Genomic DNA, 21,130 nt, shown 5'->3' on the forward strand with positions numbered 1-21,130 from the left:
TGTATATAGTTGCTTAAAATCATTAGATATTATAGATTTGTATGTTGTATTTGTTAGAAGACATGGTAAACAAAATTTCTTTTTTATTTTTTAAATTAATGTCATGTAATAATAGTCAATTTCAACACAGCGATCTCAAATTCTTAAATAATACACGGACACGAGTCCCCAGCCACGAGTTAGTGGCCCATAAAACGTGGCAGATTTTGATTGCTTTTAATGACAAAGCTTACTGCTCAGTCATCAACTAGGACGAGCCATGTCATCAATTGATTCATTTTTTATTTTTATTTTTATTTTTATTTTTTTTATTTTTGTAATAAAAGAAAATATTTTGCAATAAGAAGAAGCAAAATGGAGAAAAAATTGTAGAGGAGCGCGAATGGAACTGTGAAAAGTGTCAGACTTTTTATTTTCCCTTTTTCTTTGTATGATTTACGAAAGAGAATCGAAGAAGAAGGAGATGAAGAAATCGGGAGGTGCAGAGAAGAAGAGGGTGCGGAGGTCTTCGGCGGCTGTCCAAAATGGTGGCAGAGATCCAAACTCTGACACCCCTCCTAGGGTTTGTTCTTCATTTCATATCTTCTGATCTAGGGTTTCACCTACATTGATAAGCCATTTCAATTTGGTTTTTGTATTGAATTTCGTACCCAATTACTCATTACTTTTGATTTTCGTTCGGTTATTCGATCAAAATTCTAAGCATAAAAAGAAATTCGGGTTTTTACCCAATGCTGTTATGTTCTTCCGGTGTTTGACTAATTGCTCAATTTATTGGATTTATTCAATTCGAACAGAAACAAGCTGCAAAGAAGGATGTGTATCAATTGTTCGCGGAGAAAGTGAGGGACCATAAGGATTTGGTATCTAGATGGGCTGTTTTACAGGAGACCCGAGTGGAATATTTTAGAGGAAAAGATTTTGGTGGGTTTTTGAGGAATCATCCTGAGCTGAAAGATATTCTGGAATCAGATAAGAATGCCGAGCCTGAAGATATTGGCAATGCTTTATTGAGAAAGAATCTTCTTGTGCGTTGTGATCGAGTCGTCAAAACTCTTCGACCTGGCAAGAAAAAATTGTCTACCTGGCCTGCCCACTTGGAGATCTTCCCTGTAAGTTTAAAGTTTCTCTTTTTTTGAAAGAAATTATTTTGAGGATAAGATATTGTGTTCCCTTGCTTCTGTTGAAATGATCACGCTTGCCTTCGTTAGGGTGGAAAGTGATTGTTTTCTTTTTTAACGCATGTCATTTGATTCTTGTGTAGAGTATTCGGTTGCATGCACAAACTTATTGGGTAAATAGTTCCCATGGGTTTGTCTATGTTATTGGCAGCTGTAATTAGAAGTATGCAAATCCTAAACACCCACAGCAAAGTTATTAATGTTGCAATCATCCTTTGCAGGATCAAGTTTTTTCTGAAAATGATGCTTTCTTCGCTTGGACATTCGTTAAAAGGCGGCCTCTTTGGCAGACACTGCTCTCGTTTTTCTGGCCTGTGTTGACTCTGGCAATTTGCTTGTTTCCTATATATCCCCATCGGTGCAAGTTAATAATACTATACTCATGTGCAGGGCTTCTTCTGCTTTTCATGTCACTGCTCTTTTGTAAGTTTTCTATGACTGACTGCTAGTGACTTTGTTTATATCCTCCATTTGTGTGACCCTACTTCCTTAGACCTTCCTTTTCTAGCAAGTAGGTTCAAAATCGAATTTCATTCTCTATTGATTTATGTCTTTTGGAGAATGGTCATAATCTTAAGTCATGGCTGTTCATAGCAATCTATGTTTTCTTTACTACTAATAGTTTTAACTCAGCAATTTTTAGTTGCATATACAAACGATGAGGTTTATTGGCATACATGGTTGTGTTTTCTTTTACCCTTCTATATGTATTATTTTTCTTAAGAGGCTGACAGAAAGTCTGTTACTAAATTGTAGTGAGGGCTACAGCATTTGGTCTTTTGTATATTGTTATTGGAAAACGTGTTTGGTTCTTCCCCAACATTCTTGCCGAGGAAGCGACATTGCGAGAATTATTCCGTTTCTGTCCTAAGAAAGATGAGGAGGAACGACCAAAGTGGACAACAAGGCTTTTCTACGCTCTAGTAGGGGTTCTTGTCATATTACTGCTGAGGCACCATGCACCTGATGAGGCTGCTAGGGCCAGGTCAGTTTTACTCCTTACATGTTAAACTAATTTTCATTTCTGATTCTACTCAAGGAAGTTCTCACCATTGTTTCATGTCATACTAGAGTAGACAATTATGGAAAAGTAAAAATAGGACGATGATCATTTATTGTTATTTTTTTTTCTTACTTTTCTAAGTTTTGATTCATTTTGCAGATATCAAAAAAGAGTGTCAAACATAATTGATGATGTTCTTGAGTGGTCTCCAACGTTGGCTCTATCTGGGATGATGGATAAGCAGCCAAGTATGGTTAACAACACTGAGCCTGATAGTAGTTTTGCAGATAAGAGCCAAACAAACCCGGAAGGGGAGGGCCCCGTTGATGATGAAACGGGTGTCGTTGGCTCAGCCTCTGAGCAACACGACGCAGAAGTTAATGATAACAAAGAGGACACAGAACAACGTAAACATCACGATGATATTTGATTATAGACTTTCAACCTTAGCAGACTATAGACCTCATTTTCTGCCTTAAATATTGAGTGTAAACAATGTAGCAGACGATGAAAATAATCCAGTTCATTATAAATTCGTGTTTCTTTTTATTTGTTTAAAATACAAATCTATGGATTATTTTTCCCGAGAAGAATTCATGTATGTAAGACAATTTCAGAGCTTTTATAGTGAGGCTTAAAAAGCCAATAATCTTCCCCGATCTTTTGACTAAACAGAACACGTTGTTTCAATGTGTAGTTTATTTTGTAATAAAGCACTATGTATAAATTATATCTAGAGGACTTGAGAGGACTACAAGTATTAAATAGGGAAATTTTTATATATATATATTATATACATTAATATTACAAAAAAAACGTTATATAAAAACAATCTATCGTTATGCCGTGACACGTCATCAAGCATACTGTTATTAGCTTGGATAATTTTGGAACCACCGGCGATGAAGGAGACGCGCCCACAATTTCATATTTCTCGGCCATCTCTGCGCGTGGTTCTACTGATTAAAACAGAAAGCTATAAATACCATAGGAATAATACACGAAATCAAAAAACAGAAACCAAACCAAACTTGAACGAAAAAACACTATTGACGGAAACAGAGACCTCGACGAATTTGAAAATTAGAGAATCGATCATCATATCTCTCAAACCTGTTGCTGTATACAACAAGCAAATCATCATCTCTCTAATTCGACCTACAATTCAATCGATCAATAAACCTATGAGCTGATCACAACAAACGAAAAACGAAAACCAGAGATCGTTGCTTCGAGGAAGAAGAAGAAGTACGTCAACTACAACATCGAAAACTAAATCTGAATAAGGTACCTATTATACATTACGATACATACTACTGCTTATAACACATTACACCTTCCAATTCCTGAAAACACCTAAAAATGCATCATGTTTGTTAATTCTGTTAAACATGATTATTTGACAATTAATCAGTACTAATCAGATAGTTTACCAATTGTAATCATCACTAATAGTTAACTAATCAATACTAAGTACTTTAAAAAATACAGTACACTATAAACCTTTGTAATTGTAATCGCTCCAATATTATAGTTCAAAATATAGTCATCTAATTCGTAAAACTGCATATAGACCTTACTATAATAAATATAAAATTTAGTTTATGAACAGATTACCTATTCATATCACATGTTTATTATTTTTGTATATACATAATGTTTACTGCATACAATACTTAACATGATTAAACTAAACAAATCATGCAGGAATATGGATGTTAGAACAGTGATTCTTTTTTACAATGGAACTTGGGTTGACAGAACAACATACGATGATTATGAAGTCAAAGGTATACTAATTCCAACAGATTGTTCACATTATGAGCTTTCTCACATAGTATACGAAGTTTTGAATTTGGACAGAAACAAATATACGATTGATCTTCAATTTCAAGTAACGGAAGGCATACCACCAATAAGAATCAAAGATGATAGTGGATGCAAGTTTTATGAACAAATACGAAGGAAAAATGATGATGAGACCAAATATCCTATCTTCGTTAACATCTCAACATCCACAACCGACAATGAACACAATGATAGAGTAAACTATACCTACAATGGGGAAACTAGTTTACAAATAAGGCAACTGCTACCAACAAGAACAAAATATGCAACAAAGATGGCAGATTATGTGATTGAACAAATTCAAAAATCGATGGAAGAAAGCTCCGAAGCAAATCAAATAATTTCAAATCCTCAAGTTGCTGAAATACACATTGGCCAAGTTTTTGCAAACAAGGAAACCCTCCAACAAGAAGTAAGCCTTCACTCAATAAGATACAATCAACCTTTCAAGGTAAAAAGATCATCAAAACTAGACTATAAACTAGTCTGTATTGATGATAACTGCAACTGGACATTCTTAGCATCAAAACATGGAAAGACTGACATGTTTATCATAAGAAAAATAGAGCATACTCATACATGTTCATTGGACATTACTTCTGGAGGCCATCCTCAAGCTACAAGCAACCTAGTTGGAAAGGTTATAAAAAACAAGTTTGTAAACCCAAAAAGAGATTACACTCCAACAGAAATTGTGGATGACATGGCAGATGATTAAAGTGTCTCTATATCTTACCAAAAAGCATGGAGAGCAAGAGAAAAGGCAATTGTGGATGCTCGTCGCTGCCTACAAGAATCATACAGTGAGATACCAACAATTTTATACATGATGCAAATATCAAACCCAGGTAATAAAATACTTCGTCTACATAAAGTAATAATATGCCACATAGGTATTTATACAATAAACTAATTGGTTACTTTTGAAACAAGAACAATTACAGACCTAGTAACAGATGAAGATAACAAATTCAAATATCTATACTTTGCAGTAGGTGCTTCAATAAAAGGTTGGCAACACTGTACACCAATAATAGTCACGGATGGAACCTTTTTAACAAACCAACATGGAGGCACTTTGTTGATAGCAAGTACACAAAATGCAAATAGACATATATTCCCACTTGCATTTGCAGTAGTAGATTCCGAAAATGACAGCTCTTGGGAATGGTTTCTTCACAAAATAAAGGAAACTTATGGCGAAAGAGAAGGTCAATGCATCGTATCAGATAGACATGAGAGTATACTAAAAGCAATAAAAGAGACCCTTCCAGATATAATGCATGGGGTATGTTGTTACCATTTGATGAAAAATATAAAAATGAAATTCAAAAAAGGAGGTGATGAGCTCAAGATTGCATTTAATAGTGCATCTAAAGCTTACAACATAGAAGATTTTGAAAAGAGCATGCAAGACTTGGACAATATAGATGTAAGAATAAGAGATTACTTGGTGAATGAAATTGGTGTCGAAAAGTGGACAAGACTATATGGCATGAACAGGAGATACAAAATAATGACATCAAATATGGCCGAATCAGTCAATGCAGCCTTGAAAGCAGTAAGAGACCTACCCATCTTAACTCTACTAGAATGCCTACATTCATTGGTGCAAAGATGGTATTGGGAAAACAAGAATAGAGCCCAAAAAACTACAACAACACTGGAAAAAATACCTGAAAAAACATTAAAGAAACAAAGAGATATGAGTTTAAAGTACAAGGTAATTATATATACAGAAAAATAAAAATTGCTTACAAACATATTTACTTTGTTGTAAACTTAATAATGGTTTACTTGATTAATACAGGGTTAAACATCAAATCTTCTGGTATACCAAGTACACAACAACAACAGATCTCACATAGTAAACTTGGAGAACAAAACATGCAGCTGCCAACGATTTGAATATGATGAAATGCCTTGCTCTCATGCAATGGCTGTACTAAGCAAAATGAACCTGTCTTGCTACAAATATTGCTCATACTACTACACGAAAGAAGCTTTTATGGCAACATATGAAGACAGTATACTCCCATTAGGTGAGGCAACATTATGGAATATACCAGATTTAATAAAAAATATTGTAGTCCTCCCACCTAAACATAAGAGAGATGCCGGAAGACCAAAGAAACAACGATACAAAAATGGACTTGAAGCAAAAGCACAAGTGGTATGCGGTCAATGTCGCCAAAAAGGACACAACAAAAGATCATGTAAAAATGACCCAGTACTAAAACCACTAAGAAAAAGAAAAAGATCATAAGATCTTGAAGTAAAATAAATAAATGTTGATGTAAACATCAAACATGGTTACTAAATGTATTAAAAGATACAAAAACAGTTTACAATGATAATTGTTAGTTGATAAAGCTTTTCAATGTATTAATACCAACTTTTAATAAAATAATTACAATTCGCTTAGATTCAAGTAAGTTTTTTTTTTGCCTCCTCTATATGCAATAATATGTTAAAATAACAAGTGACCAAATATATGTACAGTTACTAACTGTAATTAATTTACAACCATTTTAATGGTTAATAAACCATCACATTGGTTTATGCCACTTATAATGGTATACATAAATGTCATTGGTTTATAAGATCAAACAAATTAAACAAATATCACATAAAAAAAAACCAGAACACTAAAACTAATTTCTAAATCCAAAAGATTAACATATTGTCTCACAGAAATACACAACATAAAAAACTGCAAACATACTGTGCCAGTAAACCAAAAGGTTACTTCAAAATTAAAATAGGCAAGAGTCTCCTAAAATATTACTGTTCCAAACAGTTACTTAAACAAACACAAACATAAACCTAAAAACAAAACAACATAACATAAAAATACACATAAAGTTCAAAAAAATGTAAACTAAGAATCCAACATGTTGTTCTATTACAGAAATCTATGGCATCCTTCCTGGCTTCTCCGAAGTAGACTCGTACCCACCCAACTCCTTCTTCTTTGCATGAACAAACAGATCAACACACAACTTCTTACGAGTGAATGCAATGTCCAACTTCTTAGGAATCTTATCAATAAATCCATGCATAAAGAAATGAGCATACTTTATGACAAAAACACCACAATCACTACATCACAAAATAAACCCATAACAATTGTCAGATAACAAAAAATAAACAATAACATAGAATCATAATTATAAAAAAAAAACAAAGATAGTTACCTATCTTCTTGTTGTGGAAAATTATCAACCATGACAATATCAAACGCATCAGTATCTTTTTTACCTTGCCAGTGCTTACTACTCTTGTCAATATCTTTTCTCCCACATAGAAATTAACATGTGACAGTAAGATATGAATTATTACAGCAAATGCACGAACAAAACTCTCTGAGTTGTTCTTGTACCTCACAAACCTCATAGAATTTAACACTTTTAAGCATCTCATCTTAATGTCAAGAATACACAATATCCAATGAGCAAGAACAATCACGTTAACAGGCATTAGAATGAAATCTAGCTCAACCCAGGGTTTATAGCATAACATATAAAACCCCGCTATGTATGCAGCTGCCTTAGAATCCTTCTTAATCAAATCAACATTTTCACCACTTGCAACAAACTCATTATATAAATCGAAAAATTTGAGAAGCAAAGAAGCAATCAGTAGTGTTACCAGAAATTTTCACAGACTGGTCATACTTTAACTTCTTTCTCAAATAGTAGAAACAAACATCAATATGCTGCAATAAACATAAAACAATCCAAAGTTATAAACAAATACATAGAAAAAGTATACAATAAACAAAAAAAAAAATATATATATAATAACACACTAACCGAGCATGACAAGTTCTTCCCAACAGTAAGCAAATCATAGAACCACATCTTATCGTCGATTTAACAAACCACAAAATCCAATGGAACCTTAAGCTTCCTATGATATTCTTTAAACTTCTTCACTTTGTTTTTATCATTAAACCCAATCTTAAACCACTGATCAAAAGATTTAGCTTGCACATCATCAATCACATTGAAAAAGCCAAAGCCAAAAACACATGATCCAGGACGTCCACCTTTTGGTTTACCAATACTACCTGAACCAAATTCTGTGGTATACAGACTGTTGTATACAGAACTAGGTTTCTTCTCTCTATTTCCAACTGTAGGAGTTGTTTCCTCCAATTTTATAGATTTTCCCTAGCATTCAAAACAATTGCAAACAAATAAAATAAGGAAGTGAAAAGAAAAAAAAATCAAACTACCAAATAACATAAATAAAATAAAAAGAAACATTTTTCAAACTGTCTTCATAGGAAACCAAATGATCATTAACAACCTCCATGGTAGATACAAAAAAACTTTCTTGAGAACCATGGTTCTTCTTAACACCAACAACTTCAGTCTTAAATTTCATGCAAGAAAAAAAATTATATTCAAACATAGTAAACCAAAATCAATACTCAGAACATAAACAAGAATAACAAAAAAGTAAACAAACCTTGTCTAAACCATAGGTAGATAAAACATCAACATTTGTTGCCCCTAATTTATTTAAAGACTTATCCTAAAAACAAAAAATAAAAATAATTAAACATGACAAAATGATTCACAATATAAACTAAACTAAAGAAAAAAAGTATACAATAAACAAAAAAATGAAAAACCTTTTTAATGCTTCCCTCATAAGCATCAATCTTTTCATTTATAATCTCCAAAGCAGACACAGTGATACTATCCTCAGTTCCTTGACTATCAAACAACTTTCCCTTACTAGCAACACCTTCAACATCATTTACACTTCCATCTACATCAACTGCTCTACCCTCAACATTATCTTTATTACTCCCATCTGCCACATCTTTTGCTTCTTCAATATTCTTTCCCTCAACATTGTTTTTATTTGTCTCATCTGAACCAATAGCTTTAACGACATCACCACCCCCAAACCCTGTAAATATACAAAACAAAAATAAAGAACATTTGACAGAGACAAAAAACAACAAAGTAACAAATCATCTAAATAATGAAAAACCTAAAAATAAATAAACTTGCCTGGTCATCTCCACCATCATCTTCATCCTCCTTAGATTTTTTAACAACATCCTTAAAAAGGCCATGATCATCAACAACCTGTTCTTCATCATTCAATTTATCAGTATTCTTTTTTTCTTCAGTAAACCATTCAGGTTTACTAGAAATAAAACTCATAATATCAAATGAAAGAGCATCATCATTAAAAACCTACAAAAAAAAAATAATAAACCAATTAAACAATAAAAACATTAATAAAATAAACAAAAAATATTCAAACAAAAACAATAAACAATAAACAATATACTAGTTTACAAAACAAAAATAACCTGAGTATATTGAATATTCTCATCGAGTCCAACAGTTTCAATTGCATCTTGATTTTTCACACCAAAAACTTCATCATTTAAATCATCATTCTTGCAAAAAAAAAAAAAAAATCAAAACAACATATGAAAAAAAAAGAAACATGAAATAAACTAATAAATAAACATAATCAAAAAACCAACCTTGCCATCACTCTCATCAGGACTATCATTTCCATCTTTAGAAATTTTTTCATTTTCAATAGCTTCCTTCAACTCATTAAACTTCAATTCCATAAAAAAAAACCAAGCCTTCACTGATCTTTGAGTCAATATACAACTGAAGACTTAACTGCAACTCCTTGAATCTACCCTCCAACACCTTATCCAATACTTCAATAGACTCATCAGTCTTCTTTTGCCTAGAAACAAAATTCTTCATCTTACGCATCACACCATCGACATCAAAACCACCAGTAAACTCCTTCTGTACACCAGAAGATCCAACTCTATCAACATTAAACTTTGACAATGGAACATCATCAAAGTCATCATCTGACTGTTCTCGGCCAATAAACTCCATTCCAGTAAGGACCAATAAACCATTCCTTTCATTTTCAGTAGGCACAATATGTTTTCCTTTCAGCTAGCAAAACAAAAAAATAATTAGTTTACAAAATATAATAAAAACAACAAATAAACAATTTACAAAATATATAAAATACCTTATTTGAAGATAGAACTTTCTTCTCAACTTCACTTGAATTTGGATTTCCAATACTCTTCCATGTACAATACCTATATGGTTTACCAGAATCATAGGAACAAAACCGAGCCTTCAAGCACAAAGGAATGGTTTCATACAACCAAACAAGAATGCAAAAGGTAAACTAGGAAGTTTATAAGAGCGAGGACCCTTTTCCAAATGTTTCCCTTTAACCTTAGCAAGAGGCTTAGAAACACCTTTTCCCTTAATAACACCCCTCAGACCAATCTTTAAATTGTGCAAAGTTAATTCAAACACTGGTATACCCCATGGGAAACTACCATACTCATCAACCCCAATTATGTTCAGAATCTCAACAGGAACTTTTTTTGAGTAAACACTACTAATCAAACAATTAGTAACAAGGTACAAAACAACCATCTTCACAGCATACTCATCTGACTTGAAATCACTATACATAAACCTATGCTCAACAGCACTAACAGTCACTGTCTGATCACAAAAATATCGATCAACAAAAGCATTTTCTCTGTGTGTATACTTAGTCAAATCAGCATCACCAACACACAGTAAACCAGAAACAACAGCAAACTTAGCTAAACTGAATCTGAAATTCTCATCACCAAACTTAAACCACATTTCTTTTTCATTTTTCTGATATACCTCCCTATGTAAGGCATTATGAACTAGTTGAGACTGAAAACCAACAGGATGACTATCTTAAAAATAACCAAAACTAGTACCACGAAACAACTTACGTTGATCTTTAGTCAACTTGGAATTAATATTTTTGACAACAATGTTATCTTGATTAGGGAATAACATCACTTTTCCCTGAATCTTTTCACCAGGCTTGAAATATAAATCCCATTCCTGTAAAAACAAAATGATATACAAAGAAATTCACACATTAAACTAAAAATAAACGCCAAGAAACAACTGCACAGTATACAATAATCATTTAAATTTGTAAACCAAAACTTTCCATTGTAAACAAGAAAAAATACCCATCAAATACCTAAAACACTATAATAAACCATAAACATACAAAAATAAACACAATAAACTTAAACATAACCTAAATAAACAAAATCGAAAAAAATTAACAAATAAACTAAAAAACCAATAACAGTAACCTAAAAACAAATAATCAAAACCTATAATAAACAAAACATATAACATATTTGTAAACCAAAACTTTCCATAGTAAACAAGAAAAATACCCATCAAATACCTAAAACACTAAAATAAACCATAAACATACAAAAATAAACACAATAAACTTAAACATAACCTAAATAAACAAAATCGAAAAAAATTAACAAATAAACTAAAAAAACACATAAACAGTAACCTAAAAACAAATAATCAAACCTATAATAAGAAAAATAGATAACAATATCATGAAAATAACAAAACATGAACAACATAAAAAAAAACACAAATAAAAACTGACTAACATATAAACTAAAAAAAAATTACAAACAAACATCAAAAACATTTCAAAACATATAACAATAAACTATAAAATCTAAAAAAAAAAATAAATCCCTAAAAATTGTAAACCAAATAAAAAATAAAAAATCATAAAAATACCTTCAAATCATTACGAACTTCAACCTCCAAGTCTTCACTATCATAATCCTCAGGCAAATCTTCAGCAACTTGCTTCATCTTTTTCACATTTCGAACATCTTCCTTCTTCACTTTCTCAACAACTCTTTTTCTCTTGGTTTGCAATGCAGAGCCACGGCTACCATCAGATGATCCACCAGATCCACCAGAACGATCAGAATCATCACGATCTCCATCATTAGAAACATTTTCCATTTTCTTCTTATCAGCAGCTATCTTTACAGAATGCGAAGGAGAAATTGAAGAACGAGTTTTAACCATTTTTTAGGTTTACAAATGATAAGAACAAGGCAATAAACGAAAATGATGCACTCAAACACTCTTACTAACACGAAAATAAACCACCCCAAGAAGATGAAACCCTAACCCATATACTCTGCATAAAAGGAAAACAGAGCAACTAAAACTCAAAATGTATATTTATAAACAAACTTTACCTATTTATACAAACACTTAAAAAACCATAAAAATGGTAAAATATAAAATAAAAATAAAAGAAAATAATGATTATAAACCTTTAAAACCGACTGCAATTTGAATTACAAATGCAAACAATAAGGCGCATGAACAGTTGAAGTCTGCAAAAAATGAAAGACGTGAAGGACGTGATGTGATGACGTCAGCACACATCACACACGTCCCAGTCAATTTTTTTTTTTTTTTAAAAAAAAATTTTAAAAAAGTGAATTAAATTGAAAACGGTACCCAAAACGGTACACTTTGATATAAAAATGACAACACCATATTTTTGTAAAAAGAATGAAATTAAAGTACTGGAATGTAAATTTTCCTATTAAATATACGGGGACTAATCAAAATATGTTTGGTGATATCTTTGAATTTGATGGTCCTATTTATTGAAGTTAATTAGACACGTGTGGAGTTTGAAACCAACTTCTGGTAATACCCAGTTCACCTTATGTTTATCCTCATTGGTATGGAAACTTTGGGAGAGTTGTATCTTATTTCTTACACATGGAATCTTAAACACGGAGAAATGTTTTAGTCTAATATTCTTATTTGCTTCAGTCTTTGAGAGGCGTAATAGAGATTGTTAAAACTAATCATCCTCTTCTTCTTGTTAGAATTTAGGAATAAGCTGAATGGGGTAACGTGAGGAGTAGTCCATTTCTCTTATATATTCTATTATCTTTTCACACATTAGCAATGTGGGATTCTCTAATATCTTCATATAAACCAATTTAAAAACTAGTTCTCTCTTTTTTTTTTTTTTTTGAAACCAAAACTAATCCTCTCCTTCATATAAAAGCCATATGGAATCAAATGTATATCAATTTTCTCTGATTAAGTAGTTAAAGAACACAAATTGGCATAGATATTTTTTTGGAAGAGAATATGATGTCTTGCCAGCTGCAAAAAAAAAAAAAAAGAAAAAAAAAGAAAAAATTACATTATATACCTAGTTTATTTTATCTGTTTTAATTTTTACTTTTATTTTTATATTCTTTTAGATATACCCACTTTTATAGATGATGTCTTCATTATACTCTTTAGATTAATGTAAATTATGTATTAGACTTAAGTAGAAAGCGATAATACATTGGGCAACCCACTCACAAAAGTGAGTATATTTTAATGAAATATAATATGAGGGTATTTTTCATTAATGGATACAAAAAAGAGATTTTTCAACTTATCCCACAAAAGAATGTACTTAATTATAAACAACAATCGAACTTGACTGGGGGACTTCTTCAATCCTTTTTTCTTGGAGCAACGACCTTATCTTTCTTACTTTTAGCATAAGAGCTGCTGCAACATCGATATTAGATAACAATATGTAATTTCCATCATTCATGGGTTCTAATTCAACAAGTTTCTCAAATATAGTAGCAGCTAACTTTATATCAGAATCAAGTTGACAAGCACTGAGCAAAGCCTTCCACAACGACGCATCTGCTTCGATAGGAATGGACTCAATAAATTGTATAGCTTCGTTTAACCAACCTCAACGGGAAAGATCAACCATAAAACCATAGTCAACAAGCTCCAAATTTATCTAGAAATCATTAACTATTGTATGAAAAAACATCAAGTAGTAAAAGTTAGAACATTCGGGCTCAAACCATTTTCTATCATCTTTAAAAATGCATAGAATCTTGTCTATCAAGGCATTACATGTGATGATATTTTTTCTTGGTAAATTCATGCATCTTTCATGCACTGTCGCAAATACATTTGCAAGAGACAATTGTTGTAAAAAGAGAGTTTTCTCCTCATTGCATAAGCATGCAATCATTGTCCTTGAGTTAGAGTCACAAGATGTGCAAATGAAGAAACATGTTCATAATCGTGACATTGTTAGGTTCCACTTCTTAGCATATGGATGAAAAGTAAATGAGATTTCTCACCTTGGTTATTTCTCAAGGTTAGCAATTATGGCATTTTATGAGATCACATTATTCCTTATTAGAATAACTCTCAAATAGATTCATTACTGTTGCTTCATCGCCACATTTCATATGCATATCGGTCAGTGCAGTGTTCAATGATACGTCAATTTCAATCCCATGTTTTATCAAAAAAACCATGAATTGTTCACCCAATATTAATTCAAATAGGTTTCTGTTGGGAATATTTTACCAAGATCTAGATTTGCTAACAAGTATGTTGAATTAACATCCTAAATATGAATTTTCTAAAATAATGAAATAAACACATAAGGGTTAAGAAAAACCTTATATTGGTTGCAGCGGAATATAATGACTCCTTCCGTTCAAGATCTCTAGCCCTTGATTCCTTTTTGTAGCAGAGCATTATCAAGATTTGAACTTGGATCTCTTTCTCTCCTTCGGGTTTGGTTACCACCGTCTTACTCACTATGATTGATTACTTGACTTGCTTTGTGTGGGCACGACACTCATTCACTATAGGCCGAAGTAGGAGAAGACAATGAAGGAGGTGAAATCTCTATAGAAGGAACTCTCTCATCTAGCTTTGGTTGAATAGTCAAGTTGACAAAAATTTGATGAGTGAGAGTATCATGTTCCTTTTATAGTGTTTCAACTAGGACTTATGGCTGAATTATATGAATTAAAAAAGAATAAAATATTGGGCAAAATAAACTTAAGTGTCGTACACATAAGTGGACCACTTTCTATGTAAAGCCCGCTTAGTTAATTTGGAAATTAGCAGTTGTTTATGTTTAATCATGGAATTATTTATAGCTATTTAAATAATTTATTGCGGTTATTTATGGGATTCAGATATGCATGATTATGTCATCAGTAGTTTTTATATTTCGCATTTCCGGTGTCCGGTATTTTGGAACTCGGCGTTTGGCTCAGTAGAAATCACAACTTAGTATGTTAGTATTTTGGGGACGGGTTTTAGACATTGGGAATGTCGGGAATGGCCGGGAATTTAGAATGTCCCAAAAATACCCCTTTAGTATGATTTTCATGATTTTATGGTGGAGGGGCAAAATGGTCTTTTTGCCCCATTAGTGTTTTGTCTTTTATGACTTTATGAAATGGAAAATAAATAATTACTTAAGTGTTTATTTGGCTGAATATAATGATATGTATAGCTTTTATTCTTTTTTCCAAACTTAGAAAATAAAATCATTTTTTTTCTCAAAAAAATCAAACACTCAAAGCTCTCTCTTTCTCCCTCTTTTCGGCTGAGACTTGGGCTGCTAGGGCTGGGAATTTTCTGCCTAAAGCTTGTGATTTTCTTCTCCTCTAAGTGTAATTCAAGTCAAGGTTTGATCCCTTATAATTTCCTTTGTGTTTTCTTGAAATTTAAGTGAAAATAGTTGAGTAAATGCATGTGATTTTGAGAGATGTTACTGCTGTGTTTTTGTTGTTGATTTATGAGGATTAAAGCATGATTATTGTTGTTGATTGAGCTGTGTTGAAAGCATGTTAGATTGATTGTTTAAAGTTTGAATTTTATATGCAAAAATGTGGTTTTTGGAGTAAAATAGTGTGATTATGTTTCTGTGAATTGCTGGGTGTTCTTGTATGTTTTCAGAGATGATTATATGCTTACTTGAGTAGAATTAAATAGGTTAGGATGCATGTTAGGTGGTTTTGCTCAAGCTTGAGTTTGGAACTCAAAGCTTGAGCTCCAATGGTGAATTTTGCATATGTGATTTCTGGGTAGGTTTGATGCTCTAGAATTGTTATTTGGGGCATATAGAAATGTGTCCGGAAAGTTTGGGACCAATTGGGTTTGAATTGGTCAAGTTAGGAGATTTTTAGTTGGCTGCTCGCGAGGAACCGGAATTCCGGCTGAGCATCCGACTTCGGATGGGGGTTCGAAAATTTCCCGTAACCGAATTCCGGATTGGCAAACTTGGCCTCGTTGGGGGATTTTTCGTAACCCTAGTTTTCCTCGTTTTTGGGTTTTTAGGGGTATTGCCATGCTTTTTATCGATAGGGAAACTTTTAGTTTCAAGTTTTAGTCCCCGGAAGTGATTTAGCGTGTCACTTATAGCGTTGTGATTTTTATGGTTTAGGAGCCGCATCCGCCGTTTCACTTCGGGGCCTGGGCAACAAGTTGATCCAAGACACCCGAAATCTAATCCGTGTAAGATTAGTATAACAAAGATGCATATGTAGATTACATGTTTAGCGTGCATGTAGGAAGCCTCGCTAGATTACATTAGTTATGTATTTAGGCTTCGAACCATCCAACCCCCGTCACGCTCTGTGACAGTCCGGAGTATGACCAGCAGCCGGAGTATGACCGGCTCGACCGATCAGCCGACACTTGGTTGGTGGTTCTGGCTATTGACCTATCCCGTCGGTACAGCCGGAGTATGACCAAGAAATGAGTATGACCGGCTCGACCGATCAGAGGATACTTGTCAATAGTACCGTCCCCCGAACGTTCAAAACTCGCACCATGTTGGACATGGCAAGAAGTGCTCGCACCATGTTGGACATGGCGTAGCGGACTCGCATCGTGTTGGACACGGCAGTCAGCTTTATGTATGATATTATTATGCTTTTCTTATCGAGTCCGTCGACTCACGCTTACGTTCATGTGTAGGTAAAGGCAAGGCCGTAGCTAATGGACCGTGAGCCGAGCTTATGAGGTTGTACATGTCGGGGCGGTTAGGCCTGGAGCGTACGATCCTCGGGACAAAGACGGCTGAGATTTTTGTAACTGTCGTTAGACGACTTTCATTTTGATGTAAAAGTTAATCAGTTAAAACTTTTGTAAATATTTTATAAATCGGGATCCCGAGACTTTTGTAAAATGGTTTATAATTTTAATTAATCACATTTTTCCATAAACCTCGTTGATTAGCAACGAGCTGCACAGTACGTTTAAAAATCACGTAATACGCCTAAGATAGTTAGGGTGTTACAATTTGGTATCAGAGCCGCCAGGTTGTCTTCCGAAGATCGTCACGACATGTACAATCATCATCGCCAGCTTAGCTCTGCTTCACTCGGCCGCAAGCCTTTATTGCTTTAGTAGTTTATTTTATTCAGTTATGAAAAAGAAAAGCCTGTTAGGAAGCATGTTAGTAGCCTGATAGTAGAATAGGCGCATGTTTCATTTCTAATTTCCAAATTAAGCGGCATTAGTAAGCTCGCCTTGAATACGACCTGATATGCCAACTCTTGGTTTCGCAGGCGGTTCTAATTAGATGGACGCCAAGCGACTACTGTGAGTCGTGGCAACTCGGTGGGGTCGAATCAAGGTCGTGGAGCTCGCCCCCACCTGCTAGGGGCCGAGGTAGAGGTCCCCGAGGCAGGGCTCGTGGCCGGGGTGATGAGAACCCGCCAGCGGCTGCCGCCTGTGCTCCCCCTGCCCGATCGTGAGCCCCGACCGGGAGTTGCGGCTTGCGGAGATGCAAGCCCGGATCGAAGAACAAGACCTCGAGATTCGTAGGTTGAGACAGCAGTGGTGCTCCCGCAGTTCCAAGGCCTATTGTACCGGTGGCACCGCCCCTCGCCTGTGCCGAGATGGTAGTGGCGGCCCACGCATTGGAACCTTTGTATGAGCGGTTCCGGAAGCAAGCACCTCCGGTATTCCTGGGAGGTCCAGATGTATCGAAAGCCGAGCAGTGGCTGACGGTGATCACCAGAATCTTGAACTTCATGGGTGTCACCTAATGACAGAGTGGTGTGCGCCACATTTCGGGCCCAGGAGGATGCCCCGGTATGGTGGGACATGGTGTCTCGCATTCACGATGTCACCACCATGACCCGGGAAAGGTTCCAGAACTCTTCAACGCGAAATACTATAATGAGGCGGCCGAAGCGCCAAGAGGAAAGAGTTCGTTCACCCGACCCACGGGAGAACATGAGTGTCACCGAGTATACTACTCGGCTTGACCGGCTGGCGAGGTTAGCCTCGGAATTGTGCCGACCGACTTCGGCAGAAGGAGAAGTATCCGGACGGTTGAATCCCAAGATCGTGCATGACCCGATGATTACCACCGACGACAAGCACCACCTATGCTCGCATGGTGGAGAAGGCACCGCGAGCCGAGGGCGCAGTGGGGTGCATGTCGATTCACCGATCTCCGGTTGGTGGCGGGGCTCCTACCCTCCCCGCATCAAAGCTATAGCAAGGGGAGTAGTGGTTCGGCCATTGATCGAGGAAGAGGGCACCCACTGCTTCCGGCGGCTCGAGTCGAACAAGAGGTTCCTGGGAACTGCACGAGGGAGTCGTCCCGGTGGTAATGAGACCCGATTCTCCTATCCCGAGTGCCCTAGCCGCAAGAGGCATCATCGGGGTGAGTGCAAGAGCGGGGGATGCTTTCATTGTGGCATGCCCGGACACTTTAAGAGGGAATGTCCCCAGCTCCGGCCGCAGGCACCGAGAGCTCCACGATACCCACTCCAGCCTGTGGTGTTCGCTATCACGCAGCCGATGCGGATGCCACCATCGCCTGTTACAGTCGATTTTTATTAACAACTCGCTTTATTCAGTGCTGTTTGATTCTGGGGCTACACACTCTTATGTGGCGGCCAGAGTCTTTAGTAAGTTGGGTAGACCCTATGATAGATATGAATCAGGGTTTGGAACCCTGTTACCTGGCGGAGAATTGGTTATCTCCAATAGGTGGATTAGGTCTATGCCGATCGTGATAGATGGTAGAGAGTTAAGCGCCGATCCGATAGAGATGAGCTTAGTCGAATTCGATATTATTTTAGGAATGGATTTCCTATCTAAATATTCGGCGAGCATTGATCAGTAAGAGGAAGATGGTGGTCTTCCAACCGGAAAGTGAAGAACCGTTCGTATTTGTGGGTTCGGTTCAGTGGATCTCGGATCCCGTGATCTCGCGATGTCGTCGAGAGAATTATTGCACGGTGGGTGCTTAGGGTTTCGGCCGTGGTGGTGGACACCACTCGCCGTACACCATTCGGCCGTAGGACATCGAGTGGTTCGGGAATTTTTGGACGTTTTTCCCGAAGAACTTCCAGTGGTTACCACCTCACGGGAGATCGATTTCGTGATTGACTTGGCACCGTGGGTGGATCCGGTTTCCAAAGCCCCGTATAGGATGGCTCCAACTCGAACTTAAGGAACTAAAGATTCAGCTCCAAGGGTTGCTTGACATAGGGTTCATTCGGCCCAGTGTGTCACCCTGGGGAGCCCCGGTTTTGTTCGTCAAGAAGAAGGATGGATCTATGAGGATGTGCATCGACTACAGAGAGTTGAACAAGTTGACGGTGAAGAATAAATATCCATTACCTAGGATCGATGACTTGTTCGATCGCCTTCTGTGGAAGACGGTCTTTCTAAGATTGATCTCCGTTCGGTTATCATCGCCTGAGAATCCGAGAGGAGGACATTCCAAAGACGGCTTTCCGCACTAGGTATGGACACTACGAGTTTCGGTTATGTCATTCGGACTAACCAATGCTCCCGCAAAGATTCATGGACTCGATGAATAGAGTATTCAAGGATTTCCTCGATATCTGTGTGATTGTGTTTATCGACGACATCCTCGTGTACTCTCAGTCAGAAGAGGAGCATGAGTTACATCTTCAGATGGTACTGCAACGACTTCGAGAACATAAGCTCTACGCCAAGTTCAAGAAATGTGAGTTTTGGTTGTCTCAGGTGTCCTTCCTAGGGCACATTGTGAGTAAAGACGGGATCAAGGTGGATCCCGGGAAGATCGAATCCGTCAGGGATTGGCCGAGACCGAAGACAAGGACAGAGATCGAAGCTTCGGGATTAGCCGGGTACTACCGTAGGTTCGTGGAGGGGTTCTCTAAAATTTCAATGCCCCTAACCGAGCTTACAAAGAAGAATCGCCGATTTATCCGGACGTATAAATGCGAAGCTAGTTTTCGTGAGCCGGCGTAGATTGATTACCGCTCCGTACTAGCTTTGCCTTCGACGAGGAGAAGTTCGTGGTTCATCGTGACGCATCCAAACAGTGGTTTGGGGTGCGTATTGATGCAAGCCGATCGGGTTATCGCTTACGCCTCCCGTCGCTAAAGGATTATGAACAGCCGATACCCGACTCATGATTTAGAATTAGCCGCAGTGGTTTTTGCACTGAAGATTTGGCGACATTACCTGTATGGAGAGAAGTGTGAGATCTATACCGACCATAAAAGTCTCAAGTATTTCTTTACTCAGAAAGATTTGAACATGAGACAAAGGCGTTGGTTGGAATTAGTGAAGGACTATGATTGTGAGATCCTTTACCATCCCGGGAAAGCCAATGTAGTGGCCGATGCCCCGAGTGCGTAAAGTGGTCCCGGCAAGTAGCTAGCATGGTTCGTATCTCACCTCGCCCAGCAGAGGATATGGTTAGATCCAAAGATTGAGTTTGTGGTAGGTCAGCTTCACAACTTAACGCTGCAATCTGATCTGTTAGAAAGAATAAAAGTCGCTCAGATGACAGATCCGGAGTTAGTGAAAATCCGAGATGAGGTATTGGCTGGTCAAGCCAAAGACTTTTCAGTGTCAGATAGTGGGATGCTTGTGTATAAAGCCAGGGTTTGTGTTCCGAACAAAGGTGGAACCGAGAAATGAGATCTTTGAGGAGGCTCATTCTACCCCGTATTCTTCGCATCCCGCACCACTAAGATGTACAAAGATTTGAAACCGTACTTCAGGTGGAGCGGTATGAAGAAGAATTTGGTAGAATTCGTATCGAGATGCCTCACTTGTCGCAGCATCAAGGCCGAACATCGAGACCAACAGGTTGTTGCAGCCTCTAACCCTACCGTAATGGAAATGGGAGGATATTGCGATGGATTTTGTGGCTCGGGTTACCTAGGACCACGGTATGTATGACTCCATCTCGGGTAGTGGTGGATCGATTTACGAAATCTGCTCATTTTCCGCCGGCCGTAACAACATTTACAAAGTGGGATCGGTTGGCGTAGTTATATGTTAGGGAGATAGTGAGACTTCACGGGTACCGAAGTCTATAGTTTCGGACAGGATCCGAAATTCACCTCCAAATT

At 36.5% G+C, this 21,130-nt stretch overlaps 3 protein-coding genes across 4 annotated transcripts; 2 read left to right on the forward strand and 1 right to left on the reverse strand.

The window, feature by feature from the left end:
- The first annotated feature begins 218 nt into the window (after positions 1-218).
- Positions 219-2,843, forward strand: LOC133034964 (uncharacterized). The gene is made up of 5 exons (XM_061110542.1): positions 219-562; positions 798-1,112; positions 1,403-1,604; positions 1,938-2,166; positions 2,344-2,843. Exons 1-5 carry the CDS (start codon positions 431-433, stop codon positions 2,612-2,614), a joined length of 1,149 nt encoding a protein of 382 aa, XP_060966525.1. The 5' UTR covers positions 219-430; the 3' UTR covers positions 2,615-2,843.
- A 1,933-nt stretch (positions 2,844-4,776) lies between these two features.
- On the forward strand, positions 4,777-5,848 carry LOC133034314 (uncharacterized). The gene is made up of 3 exons (XM_061109372.1): positions 4,777-4,835; positions 4,966-5,755; positions 5,843-5,848. The coding sequence occupies exons 1-3, from the start codon at positions 4,777-4,779 to the stop codon at positions 5,846-5,848; spliced, it is 855 nt and encodes a 284-aa protein (XP_060965355.1).
- A 3,620-nt stretch (positions 5,849-9,468) lies between these two features.
- Positions 9,469-12,364, reverse strand: LOC133034965 (uncharacterized). 2 transcript variants are annotated; one of them, XM_061110543.1, is made up of 2 exons: positions 11,670-12,364; positions 9,469-10,946 (listed from the first exon to the last, which is right to left on the reverse strand). In XM_061110543.1, exon 2 carries the CDS (start codon positions 10,710-10,712, stop codon positions 10,185-10,187), a length of 528 nt encoding a protein of 175 aa, XP_060966526.1. In that variant the 5' UTR covers positions 10,713-10,946; positions 11,670-12,364; the 3' UTR covers positions 9,469-10,184. Both variants share the same exon structure in this region, with proteins under 2 accessions (XP_060966526.1, XP_060966527.1).
- Positions 12,365-21,130: the final 8,766 nt, after the last annotated feature.

Source organism: Cannabis sativa, chromosome 2 (assembly GCF_029168945.1).
Source record: "Cannabis sativa cultivar Pink pepper isolate KNU-18-1 chromosome 2, ASM2916894v1, whole genome shotgun sequence".
In the NCBI taxonomy this organism is placed as follows: domain Eukaryota; kingdom Viridiplantae; phylum Streptophyta; class Magnoliopsida; order Rosales; family Cannabaceae; genus Cannabis; species Cannabis sativa.